The sequence below is a fragment of the Hemiscyllium ocellatum genome, chromosome 39 (assembly GCF_020745735.1).
Source record: "Hemiscyllium ocellatum isolate sHemOce1 chromosome 39, sHemOce1.pat.X.cur, whole genome shotgun sequence".
Classification (NCBI taxonomy): Eukaryota; Metazoa; Chordata; class Chondrichthyes; order Orectolobiformes; family Hemiscylliidae; genus Hemiscyllium; species Hemiscyllium ocellatum.
Genome location: NC_083439.1, coordinates 35,628,855 through 35,642,715, shown reverse-complemented (window position 1 = coordinate 35,642,715; position 13,861 = coordinate 35,628,855). Strand labels below are relative to the sequence as shown.

At 42.6% G+C, this 13,861-nt stretch overlaps 1 protein-coding gene across 7 annotated transcripts in view; it reads left to right on the top strand.

Moving 5' to 3' along the window:
* The window catches only part of cfap161 (cilia and flagella associated protein 161), a 121,559-nt gene that overhangs the window by 95,867 nt on the left and 11,831 nt on the right, over positions 1-13,861 (top strand). For all 7 annotated transcript variants that reach the window (XM_060853077.1, XM_060853083.1, XM_060853080.1 and 4 more), the window contains 3 exons: positions 4,822-5,060; positions 6,490-6,571; positions 6,754-6,912. In XM_060853077.1, the coding sequence (XP_060709060.1) occupies positions 4,822-5,060; positions 6,490-6,571; positions 6,754-6,912 (480 nt within the window). The remainder of the gene's footprint in view (positions 1-4,821; positions 5,061-6,489; positions 6,572-6,753; positions 6,913-13,861) is intronic.

Below are 13,861 nucleotides of genomic sequence, written 5' to 3'. Positions count from 1 at the left end.
AGGGGTGATAGAGATGCGTAGGTGGAAGGAGGTCAAGGTGAGGGTGATAGGCTGGAGTGGGGTGGGGGCGGAGAGGTCAGGAAGAAGATTGCAGGTTAGGAAGGCGGTGCTGAGTTCGAGAGATTCGACTGAGACAAGGTGGGGGGAGGGGAAATGAGGAAACTGGAGAAATCTGAGTTCATCCCTTGTGGTTGGAGGGTTCCCAGGCGGAAGATGAGGCACTCTTCCTCCAACTGTCGTGTTGTTATGGTTTGGCGATGGAGGAGTCCAAGGACCTGCATGTCCTTGGTGGAGTGGGAGGGGGAGTTAAAGTGTTGAGCCACGGGGTGGTTGGGTTGGTTGGTCCGGGTGTCCCAGAGGTGTTCTCTGAAACGTTCCGCAAGTAGGCGGCCTGTCTCCCCAATATAGAGGGGGCCACATCGGGTGCAGCGGATGCAATAGATGATGTGTGTGGAGGTGCAGGTGAATTTGTGGCGAATATGGAAGGATCCCTTGGGGCCTTGGAGAGAAGTAAGGGAGGAGGTGTGGACAAGTTTTGCATTTCTTGCGGTTGCAGGGGAAGGTGCCGGGAGTGGAGGTTGGGTTGGTGGGGGGTGTGGACCTGACGAGGGAGTCACGGAGGGAGTGGTCTTTTCGGAACGCTGATAGGGGAGGGGAGGGAAATATATCCCTGGTGGTGGGGTCCATTTGGAGGTGGCGGAAATGACGGCGGATGATACGCTGTATATGGAGGTTGGTGGGGTGGCAGGTGAGAACCGTCCTGGTGACAGTTGGAGGGGCGGGGCTCAAGGGTGGAGGAGCGGGAAGTGGAGGAGATGCAGTGGAGGGCATCGTCGATCACGTCTGGGGGGAGTCTGCGGTCCTTGAAGAAGGAGGCCATCTGGGCTGTACGGTATTGGAATTGGTCCTCCTGGGAGCAGATGCGGCGGAGACGAAGGAATTGGGAATATGAGATGGCATTTTTACAGGGGGCAGGGTGGGAGGAGGTGTAGTCTAGGTAGCTGTGGGAGCCAGTCGGTTTATAATAGATGTCCGTGTTGATTCGGTCGCCCGAGATAGAAATGGAAAGGTCTAGGAAGGGGAGGGAGGAGTCTGGGACAGTCCAGGTGAATTTGAGGTCGGGGTGGAAGGTGTTGGTAAAGTGGATGAACTGTTCGACCTCCTCGTGGGAGCACGAGGCAGCGCCGATACAGTCATCGATGTAGCGGAGGAAAAGATGGGGTGTGGTGCCAGTGTAGTTGCGGAAGATGGACTGTTCCACATATCCTACGAAGAGGCAGGCATAGCTGGGGCCCATGCGGGTGCCCATGGCAACTCCTTTGGTTTGGAGGAAGTGGGAGGATTGGAAAGAGAAGTTGTTCAGGGTGAGGACCAGTTCAGTCAGTTGAAGGTGGGTGTCAGTGGAAGGGGTACTGGTTGGTGCAGCGGGAAAGGAAGAAGCGGAGGGCTTTGAGTCCTTCGTGATGGGGGGATGGAGGTGTACAGGGACTGGATGTCCATCGTGAAGATAAGGCGTTGGGGACCGGGGAAGCGAAAATCATGGAGGAGGTGGAGGGCGTGGGTGGTGTCCCGAACGTAGGTGGGGAGTTCTTGGACTAAGGGGTACAGGACCGTGTCGAGGTATTGGGAGATGAGTTCGATGGGGCAGGAGCAGGCTGAGACAATGGGTCGGCCGGGGCAGTCAGGTTTATGGATTTTGGGCAGGAGGTAGAAACAGGCGGTCCGGGGTTGTGGGACTATGAGGTTAGAGGCGGTGGATGGCAGGTCCCCTGAGGTGATGAGGTTATGGATGGTCTGGGAGGCGCCTCATCTTCCACTTGGGAACCCTCCAACCACAAGGGATGAACTCAGATTTCTCCAGTTTCCTCATTTCCTCTCTCCACACCTTGTCTCAGTCGAATCCCTCGAACTCAGCACCGCCTTCCTAACCTGCAATCTTCTTCCTGACCTCTCCGCCCCACCCCATTCCGGCCTATCACCCTCACCTTGACCTCCTTCCACCTATCACATCTCCATCGCCCCTCCCCCAAGACCCTCCTCCCTACCTTTATCTTAGCCTGCTGGACACACTTTCCTCATTCCTGATGAAGGGCTTATGCCCGAAACGTCGAATTTCCTGTTCCTTGGATGCTGCCTGACCTGCTGCGCTTTTCCAGCAACACATTTTCAGCTCTGATACTCCAGCATCTGCAGACCTCACTTTCTCCTTGAGGCTACCTGTACCCATTGGCTTCTCAGCGTTTCTGTGGAATGTGTTCTGGCCTATCTTTCATGAAGAAAAGCTGGTCTCCTTCTAAGGACCTTATGCACTAACCCTCCAGCAGAGCATTTGCGAACCTTGAGCATGTTATTGCCTTGCTGTTTATATGTTGCCTGCATTACTTTAAAAAGGCATGGTACTTGCAATGTAAATCTTGATTTATCCCCTGTGGCCTTTTGAATGAGGTATTAAACTGAGATCTTGTCAATTAAATAGATGTAAAAAATTGTAAAGTAAAACCTGGGAGTTGCCTGGCTAACCTTTATTCCCAAATTAATATTAGGAAAAAAATAACTGGCTTTTTAACTCATTTCTCTTTGTGTCACATTTCTGTGTGAAATTTAGCTGCTATAACTGCCTATATTACAACAGTGACTGTTTTTCAAAATGAATCAATTGGATGTAAAGCACTTTGGATTATACTGAGTACCTTAGGAATCTCTGCTGGCTGCAGGATGTAGAACATGGCACAAATGAGTGTACTGTTTGGACTATGCTAAGGTCTTTCTTTGGGAAGTCTGCCTGCAAAAAAAACATTCCAGATCTGCACAACTCTGAACTCTGTCAACTTTCAACCGGTCTGCCTTGGCATCCCTGCCAAGAAACTATGGCAGCCAGTCTTCAAAAAAGCTTGCTAGCTGCCCACCTTCCACTCCCTCCGATAGTCCAATGACATGGATATTTTTCCTCCTGCCTTGATTTTCCAGATCATCGACCTGTTCAGTCAAGGTCTGGACCTGTTTCTTGAGGGCCTGGATCAGCCCCACCGAGGATTCGACCTTGGTCTCCGATGCCATGATCCGCTGCTCAACCTCTTCAATTCGCTTCCCAAGCCCTTCCAACTCCTTCTTATAACCAAAATAGGCTCCAGCCGAGTGCAATTGTCTTCCATCAACTCCTTGAACATCCTGCAGATCGCAACGAGTTCTTCAGCGACGTTCTGCTGCACAGGTACCTCTTTCTCGGCTGCCAAGGGAGCTGCATCCACAGTCACAATCATGGGCCCGCCCAATGACTTCAGCGAGTGTCCTGTGTGTTGGGACTTGGCTGGATACTTTCCTTTCGTCATCCTTGCTCACTCAGAAAGGATTTACAGTAGAACCTCGACCAACTGAACATCAACCATCCAAGTCCCTGATCATCTGAACAAGATCCCAGGCAAAAACGGCACCAGGCAACCCAGCATTTAGTTCTCAGTTAAACAGCATTATGGTTTGCATTGCCAGGTAATCAAGAGGAGAATTGCCAGATAATCAAGAAGGGGGGTAAAAATATTACTACTGTTGGGCTGGGGTGCAGAGCTCAGCAAGGCAGATCTACTCAGATCACCGCCAACTTGGATCCCCCTGTAGCCACTGTATTTATGTGGTGAATCCAGTTGAGTTTCTGGTCAATGGTAACCATAATAATGTAGATAGTGGGGGATTCAGTGGTCACACCATTGAATGTCAAGGGGCAGTGGTTAGGTGTCTCTTATTTGTGATGGCCATACGCTGGCATTTGTGTGGCATGAATGTTACTTGTCGCTTGTCACCCCAAGCCCAGATATTATCCAGATTTGTTCCATTTGAACATAGATTGTTTCAGTATTTGAGGATTTGAGAATGGTGTTGAACATTGATGATTACACAATGAGCATCCCACTTCTAAACTTATGATGGAGGGAAAGTCATTGATGAAGCAGCTGAAGATGTTAGGGCTTAGGATACTACCCTGAGGAACTCTTGCAGAGATGTCCTTGAGTTTAGGTGACTGACTTCCAACCTCGACCATCTTTGTATGTGCTAAGTGTGACTCCAACCAGTGGAGAGTTTGCCCTTGATACTCACTGATTCTAGTTTTGCTATGGCTCCTTACAGTCGAATGCAGTCTTGATGTCAAGGGCTGTTACTGACATCTCATCTCTGGTATTAAGCTCTTTTATCCATGTTTGAATGAAGGCTGAAGTGAGGCAGGTACTGTTTGATAGTACTATTGATGATCCTTCACTTTACTGATGAGCGAAAGAAAACGGATAGGGCAGCAATTGGACGGGTTGGATTCGTCCTGCATTTTGGTCTTGGGCAAGTTTCCACATTGTTGGGTAGAAGCCAGTGTATTGGAAGAACTTGGCTAGGAGAGTGGCAAATTCTGGAGCACAAGTCTTCAGTAGTATTAGGTTATATCATGGAAGACCGATTTACTTATTATGTTTCTTTGTGGGATAATTTTCTGCTTTATACAGTTTAAAAGTAATATATGCTATAGTAAAATTAGCCAATAAGTGGTTGCTAATTATATGATTAAATAAATTTGCTACAATCACAATTAATAATCCTTCACAATGGATAATGTCATCCATTGCTATACTTATTGTGCCATTACTTGCTAAATTACCACTGCAATCAAATAATAAAAGGATTCAAAGTGAATAAAATGACCCATGAAATTTATAATGTGATAAAAAGCTGAATTTCTACAATTTGTAGCATCATGTGACACATAACCATTACTTTAAATTTGCCCTATATTAGACAGCATCGCTTAAAATATAACAAATTGTTTTCTTCCAATTTATTTAGACTGAGCTTGCCAAAAGCGCTGATGGACACATTCATTTTGGTGATGCTGTGTTACTTATTAATCCTGGTACTGAAAGCAAACATGCAGCCAACATCCATCCACTTCGCCGTCCCATGGCATTGAATATGAATGTTGACCAAAGCAGATTCCTGACAAGTACAAAGGTCGACTCACCGTGTGAAGTGAGTGCCAGCCTGGACTTAAACCCCACTATTAGAAGTACTTTTGTTGTTACAAGGTGAGGAGACTGGCTTTTACTTTGGTTTAAGAGTGTTTCTCCTGAATTAATGTCAGATCCTATTTATTTGGTGTTAACAATTGTTATTTTATTAGCGGTCATTCTTTTCTCATTCATTTACTTAATTTAAGAAATACAAGATACAGTCAATATTATTTTTTCTGCTAGGCAAACCAATCAAATCAAATGCATTTTACCCAGATTTTGTTATAAGCTTTAGAATGCACGCGGACTCCCTGTCTGAATGGGGAGTAGATCTTTGACTATCGCACAGATTATAATGGTTCAAGAAGTGGCTCACCAACTTTTCAAGGGCAATTAGGCAATAAGTGCTTGTCTACATGCCCTGAACCTTTATTAAAAAGACTTCCATTGACAGATAGAGAGATTTTGTGTCGCATCTGTATCATCTCCATGACTGACCTTTCAACAGAATGTTAGTTGGAAAAGTGTAACGTGACATAATGGAATCTGAGAGTGCAGGTATTTTGTAAAAATGTTAGTTTCCTCTTCATTGGTTTGCTTTCCTTTGCTGATAGTGTAAACTATTAAATATGTTAATATTCTATTGTGTGACAGGACACATATTTTTGATTACAGCAGTCATTTAATGTGTCACCAGTATTAATCAGTCTATTAAAAGTGCTTTATAAATTTTCTAAAAATTACAACATACTTATGGTGTACAAAATAGCAGAACCATCCTTGATTGGATAATTAGGTTGGTTAATAAAGAGCAGCAGCAGCGAGAGCAGGCAGCCCAAGGCCTCTTGGAGAGTGGGCTAAAGTGGAGGAGATTGAGCACTGAGAGGAAATGCGAGCCCAGCATGGCTAAACTCTTAAGAAAGATTGCTTAACTTTTAACTTTGTTTCTTTATTTTTCCACTTTGTACCTAAAATGTTTTGTCCCGAGGCACCTTTATACCTCAGATGGTGCCGGGAATGGCAACATTGTACACTTTTCACCGTACTCATGTAGTTTTGTAATTGAGTACATGTGACAAAAAAATCTAATTCTAATATGGAGCCTTTAAAATTATTAAACATCCCAATGTCTTCCACAGCAACAAAACCAGACAAAATCTGACATCAATACCTAATGAAATGTTAGGGGATATGACCAAAAGCATAGTTAAAGAAGGAACATCTTAAAGGAGGGAAGAAAAAGTAGAGAGCATGATTTAGGCAGGAACATGCAGAGTTTAGGGCCTTGACAGCTGAGGACATTGGCACTGGAGTGATCAAAATCTTAGATGCACCAGAGGTATTGCAGAGCTTTAGATGACCCAAGTTCACAGGCGATAGTTTATGTAACACCAGTCAGAAGTGTGCTGGAATGCACAGTAGCACTATAATATAACTGGCTTTTTAAAATATTTTGCACAATACCTACATTTTGCACACTCATGCTAATCATTTCTTTTGTTAGTATTGATGGCAGTTGTGTTGGTGATCCTCTCCGATACGGACAGAGCTTTGCCCTCAGAACACTGGAAGGGATTGCAGGGCAGGTAGATATAATTCGTGATCTGTAGTAGATTTATGATCAGCTTTCAAATATAATTGCATTGTTTTAACAACTTGTTAAAACTTGTATGCCTGTATGAATTAACAGAATCCAATATTGACTGTTGTTTTAGTATTTATTCCCATCATCATTGGCCTCAGGTAGAAACATGTTTTTCTTTTACAGCTGTACCTGACGAGCGATACCAAATTATTTGTGAAGTTTGCCAAAAAATCCCGGATGCAGCTCGTGAATTTGGTCGATGACCTCTCATTCTTAAGTTGTTGGCAGGTCTTATATTTGGATCCACAGTTGCGCCTTGAATATGATGGATATCCAGTACAAGTAGGGACATTTTAAAATTACACTTATAAAGGATTGTTCTTTAATCTTTATACTTTTGTCTGACATTGTTAACAGTATATATTTGCTATGATTTATATTTGCTTTTTAGGATTCTCCAATAGGATATTTCATAAAGTTCTCTGATAATAATTAACAGACTATCAAAGGCCTAACGGTCTTCAACTGTTTCATGAGTGATTTTCCCTCCATTACAAGGTCAGCAATGCTGATCTTTGCTGATGTTTTGAAATTGCCAGTACCATTCCTAGTTCTGCAAATAGTGAAGCAATTCAGGACCAACTGCAGCAGGATCTGGATAATATTCAACCTTGGGGCTGATCATTAGCATGTAATATTTGCACCAAACAAGTACCAGATAATCATTGTATCCAACAGGAGAGAATCACTTTATTTGAATGGTGCCAGTCACTGTGAAGTCCAGAACCAGTGGTCACAGTTTAAAAAAATAAGATAGATCATTTAAGACTGAGGTGAGGAGAAATTTCTTTATAAAGAGAGTGGTGAACCTATGGAATTCTCTGCCACAGGAAGTGGTTTGGGCCATAGTATTGAATGTTTTCAAGGATATGGACATAGTCTCAGGGCTACAGGAATCAAAGAGTTTGGGGAGAAAGCAGGAACAGGTATTGAATTGGATAATCAGACAATAGAAGAGCAGGTACAAAGGGCTGAATGGTCTACCCCTGCTCCTATTTTCTATATTTCTATCTACGCTTGACTTTTGCTGAATCCTCCATTATCAACATCCTGGGTGTTTGCATTCAACAGAAAGTGAACTGGATCAGCCATAAAAATATTGTGGCAACAAGAGCAGTTCTGAGGTTGGGAATTCTATGGTGAGTAACTCACCTCCTGTCTCCTGAAAACTTGTCCACCATCTACAAAACATAAAGCAGAAGTGTAATGGATCCACTTGCCTAGATGTTCCAAAACATTGATGACGTTCAACATCATCTAGGATGAAGCAACCTTGACACTCTATCCAACACTTTAAGTAATCACCTTCTGCCCCACTGATTTACAGTGGATACAGTGTGTTCCATCTTCAAGAAGCACAGCAACAATTCAAAAGGTTGCACCTTTGACAGCATCTTCTAAACTCATGACCTCTATCACTTGGAAGGACAAAGACCACTCCAAATTCTATTCCAAACCACACAGCATCCCTACTTAGAATTATTTCACAATATCTTCACCATCACTGGACCAGAAATTTGGGATTCCCTCCCTAACTGCAGGGTGTTCTTTTCTTTAAAAATTTCATGGGTTGTGGGTATCAGTGGAAAGGCCAGTTTATTACCCATTGCTTATTTGGTTTGAACTGACTGGATTTGTTGTTGGGCCTTTCTTTGCTAGCTAAGAATCAACCACATTGCTGTGGATCTAAAGTCACATGCAGGCCAGACCAGGTGAGGAATACAGATTTCTTTCCCTAAAAGCACACCATTGAGGCAGAAGAACAATTGATGAAATTTACATGTTCACCATACTTCAACCAGTTTTCAATTCCACTTTTTTAATTATATGAATTTAAATTCCACTGTCAGCCACAAAGGGATTTGTATCCATTAGCCTGATTTCCTGGGTTACATGTCTAGTCACATTGTCATTATGCCATCATCTCACCTACACCCATTTGAACTGCAGTTGTTGAAGAAGAAGGCACACCACCTTCTCAAGGCAAATTACAGAGGCATTCATTATTTATAAAAAATGTACTAGATACTACAACATGAACATTATGGGAATATAACGGGATACTTTTAGCATCATGGAAAAGAGCCATTACAACATTGTTGACTTTATATCAGTGTAATCCAAAGATAATAAGAAGTAGCTATTTGAGCAGGTTATGTGAATGCTCAAGCCTGTTTCGACATTCAACAAGGTAATGGCTACATTTTTACATTACTTTACCATCCCATCCTCCAGAGTGCTCAAAACTCTATCTTTCCAGTCTTGAATGTACGAAATGACTCAGCATCCTGAGCTACCTGAGGTAGAATTTGAAAGATCACAACATTTTGAAAGATTAAATTTCTCATCTGCTCAGTCCTATTGGCTAAGCCCTTATTCTGAGACTATCACCCCTAGTTCTAGACTCCTTTGAAGGAAAGCATCTACCGTTGAAGAACTTGATATGTTTTAATGAGGTAATTCTTATTTTTCTACACTTCAGAGAAAATAGGCCCACTCCAGCTCTCTTCATAGAATAGTTCTTTCATCCTAAGAATCAATTTTCTGAACATTTGTTGCATCCCATTTAAGACAAGTATATCTTTTGTGAAGTATGGAGCAAAAAGCATACCAAGTAATCCGAGTGCAGTCTCACGAAACAATTGCAGCAAGGTATTCTTACTCTTTGACTCCTAATTGCTTGTTAAACCTACACTTCAACTTTATGTGACTTTGTGCACAGAAATCCCTCTGAATACTGACTGGTCTGTCATGTTTTTTTAAAAATTAATTTTCCATTTCCCTACCTAAAGTGCACAACTTCATAATTCCTCGCATTATATTGCAGACGCCTTCTTGTTTAATCTGTCTACATCCTTTTGTATCTTCCTCAAAGCTTACCTTCCTTTCTAGCTTTATGTTGCCAGCAAACTTGAACATATTACGACGTTTGGTCCCCTCAAATTAGTCATTGGTTATAGATCAATTGGGTTGTCCAATTTTTTTTCACATGGTAGAGGGTGCTCATTTCAATTTTTCTCTCACATGGAGGACTGGGTGAAAATTCCAGAAAGATAAGATTTGTCACAACAATAGACATGAAAATCAGGGTGGGGGGTGTTGGTGTGGAGGTGGGGAGAGGGGCACAATTCCAAAACAATATATTGATAATTAAAATGAGTACAGTAGTCCCCCATACCCACAGGGGATACGTTCCAAGACCTTTTGCAGAAACCTGAAACTGCAGATAGTGAGCCCATTCATTTAAATTGAAAATGTACCTTCCCGGCAGCCCCTGGTCCCTGGTTCTGGGAGGCTCCCTACAACATGTTTGGTCCGCAATAAACTGCTGGTAACTGAAACCGCGGAAAACAATTCCGTGGATGTGGGGGTCACCTTGTAATTAACAAAAATTACTTTCAAATATGCCAAACAGCTGAGTTTATTAATGTAAGCTTTTCAACCCATTTTGGTTAAGGTGCAGATAGAGAAAGAAGTGCTGAAAATGTGTTGCTGGTTAAAGCACAGCAGGTCAGGCAGCATCCAAGGAACAGGAAATTCGATGTTTCTGGCCAGAGCCCTTCATCAGGAATGAAGGCAAGGATACCAAATGCAACACCTCACCCATCCTGATGAAGGGCTCTGGCCCGAAACGTCGGATTTCCTGTTCCTTGGATGCTGCCTGACCTGTTGTGCTTTAACCAGCAACACATTTTCAGCTCTGATCTCCAGCATCTGCAGACCTCACTTTTTACTAGAGAAAGAAGTGATCTAGAATCATTGAGTTATACAGCATGGAACAGACCCTTTAGTTCAATTTGTCCATGTTGACTAAATATCCTAAACTGATCTAGTCCTATTTGCCAGCATTATACCCTTATCCCTGTAAACCCTTCCTATTCATGTACCCATCCAGATGTTTGATTAGATTAGATTACTTTCAGTGCAGAAACAGGCCCTTCGGCCCAACAAGCCCACACTGAACCTCTGAAGACCCAGATCCATTCCCCTACATTTACCCCTTCACCTAACACTACGGGCAATTTAGTATGGCCAATTCACCCAACCTGCACATTTTTGGACTGTGGGAGGAAACCGGAGCACCTGGAGGAAACAGACATAGGGAGAATGTGCAAACTCCATACAGACAGTTGCCTGAGGCGGGAATTGAACCCGGGTCTCTGGTGCTGTGAGGCAGCAGTGCGAACCACTGTGCCACCGTGCTGCCCATGTCTTTTAAATTTTGTAATTGTACCAGCCTCCACCACCTCATCTGGTAGTTTGTTCCACATTTGCACCACCCTCTGCATGAAAATATTGTCCCTTAGGACGCTTTTAAATCTTTCCCTTTTCACGTTAAACTAAAGACTTCTAATTTTGTCTTCCCTAGCCTAGGAAAAAGACCTTAGCTATTCATGCTATCCATGCCCCTCATGATTTAATAAAACTCTGTAAGGCCACCTCTCAGCCTCTGATGCCCATGGAGAAAAAACCCCAGCCTATTCAGCCTCTTCCTATATCTCAAAACTCCAATCCTGGCAACATCCTTGTACATCATTTCTGAACACTTTCAGGTTTAACAACATCTTTCCTATGGCAGGGAGACCAGAATTGAAAACAGTATTCTAAAAGTGCCCTAACCAATACCTTGTATTACAGCAACTTGACGTCGTACTTCTATACTCAATGCATTGACCAATGAAGGCAAGGATACCAATGCCTTCTTCACTATTCTGTCAAACTGGGACTCCACTTTCAAGGAACTGTGCACCTGCACCCCTAGGTCCCTTTGCTCAGTAACACTCCCCAGGGCCCTACCATTAACTGTATAAGTCCTGTCCTGGTTTGCTTTACCAAAATGCAACACCTCACATTTATCTAAATTAAACTCCATTTGGCATTCCTTTGGTATGCTCATTAGACCATCTGATCCCGTTGTACCCTGAGATAATCTTCCTCACTGTCCACTGGATCACCATTGTTAAGTGTCATCACAAACCTATTAAACATAAGATTAGATGGAGCAACAACTTGCAAAGTCGTGAGTCACATTTACATTCATTTTGCACAATGGCCTCACAGATCACACGGGAACTATCGATAGACTGCCTATGGGACAAGCCTGATCTAGGTTCTAAACAGTTGAACCACTGAGCCTTGTGGGACTCTCTTAATTAAAACCAGCCATTCCCAAAATAACCCATTTATTCATACCCTCGATTTTCTGCAATCTTTAAGTAACACTAATATATTGAGTAACAATTGTTGATGTTTTTAATGTCTGCTTCCCATGTCTCTACATATTTCCTTGCTTTACATTATTGTATAATTAGAGCTATCAGTATCTCGCAAATGGATTCAGGGTTTTAGGTATAATTCAGCTGCTTTTCTGAGATGTTGCCTTGTGACATTACCCGGGTAAAAATAGAGAGCTGAGCTCACTAATGGATCTACCCATCAATCTAAGTTCAGTGTTCTTTACTGCTAATATTGTTATAAATAATGTTTTAACATACTGTTTGAGAACAAATAAATTTTTGTTACCTATAGAAAAAAGCAAACTTACCCTTAAATCATGTGAAATAAGGAATGTCATGACAGATAGAATTGTCATTGTTCCGAATACAGCAGCAGTTGGTTTGAAGTCAGAAAGCTACTTTTTTTGAGTAAGGAAGTTTTGAAAAGGAGAATTGAAGCAACCATTGGTGCCTGATATTTCTATCTTTCAGATTCTGCTGATTGAAAATTTATGACTGTTTTCTCAGCTATTTTCAAATATTAAAAAGCACATTGACAGGGAGCAACACTCAATGTGTGTGCTTTTAATGTAAAGCATGGAGCTGAAGGGTTTCTTGAACATCTCTACAGCTGCAGAGGTATTGTGGCATATTGAGTGTCAAAATCTAGACATGTGAAAGGCAGTCGCCTGTGGCTTGGCAGACATCTTTCTCCATGAGTCAATGCAGAAGAAAGTTGTATTGAAAGAGGGTAGGCATCATGGGTGGTAGGAATACAATTAATTGATGGAAGTATTCACTCGTGACCAAGATAGGGTCGAGCGATCATGGATGCTGGCAAAGCTAGGTGTGTGGTCATGAATACTGATGAGTGCTTAGCTTATAAGGAGGAAGAATAGTCCTAGAAGAGTCATGTTAGACTTAAAATGCTAATTCTGTTTCTCTCTCCACAGATGCTGCCGTACCTGCTGAGTTTCTACAGCACTTTCTATTTTTATTTGTTATATGAAAGTAAATTATTTAGTGGGGTTGGTTATGGTGTTGAATTCAGACAAATAATGGGAGCCATAGTAAGTTCTGTCTTAGATGCCAAAGGAGATGCAAATGAAGATGCTGGGAACAACCACAAGTAAATTGAGCCAGGGTTGGCACCTTGGAATAGGCAGGCAGAGATGTTATCCTCAGCAGGTTTGGCAGCATCTGTAAGGAGAGAAAAGAGCTGCGTTTTGAGTCTAACTGATCCTTTGTCAAAGCTCAATTTGCTTTTATTAAGAGATGTTATCCTCTCTGATCATGACTATGTTGTATTACCTTTCTTTGTACTCCTCAACTACTTCACAGCCTCCAGCATAGTCGACCAGACTGTACATTACTACGAATGCAGGGCTTTGATAAGGTGTATACGGAAGCAGGTCATTTAGCCCATCAAGTCTACATTGGCCCTCTGAAGATCATCCCACCCAGACCCATATTCCCAACCCTAAAATCCTGCATTTCCAAAGGCTAATCCTCCTATCCTGGACACCACGGCCAACTGAACATGGTCAATCCACCTCACCTGCACATCCTTGGACTGCGGGAGAAAACTGAAGCACCCAGACAAAACTCACACATAAGCTAGCTCTGTTTTGAAATTGTATTTTAGTTTAGAATAAAGTGAAGAATTTACAAAGGTCATGTGACTTGTTCTGAATTCTGCTGATAGAAATCCAAGGAATTCGTTGGTTACTGTTTTAAAGAGGGTGGAGGGGGGGTGTGTGAAAAGAGATGTGCAGCTTGTTATACTGGTGGGCAGTGGCAGAAGCATCTCTTCTGACATTAGTCACATATGAACAAGGATCAAGAGTATGCCACTTCACCCTTCTAGCCAGCTCCATCCTTTAATAAGATCATGATTGATCTGATTTTAACCTCCAACTCAACATTCCTGCATGTTCCCAATAATCTTTCATCCTTTTGATAATCAGAGATCTATCCACCTCTGCCTTAAAAATATTCAAAGATTCTACATCCAT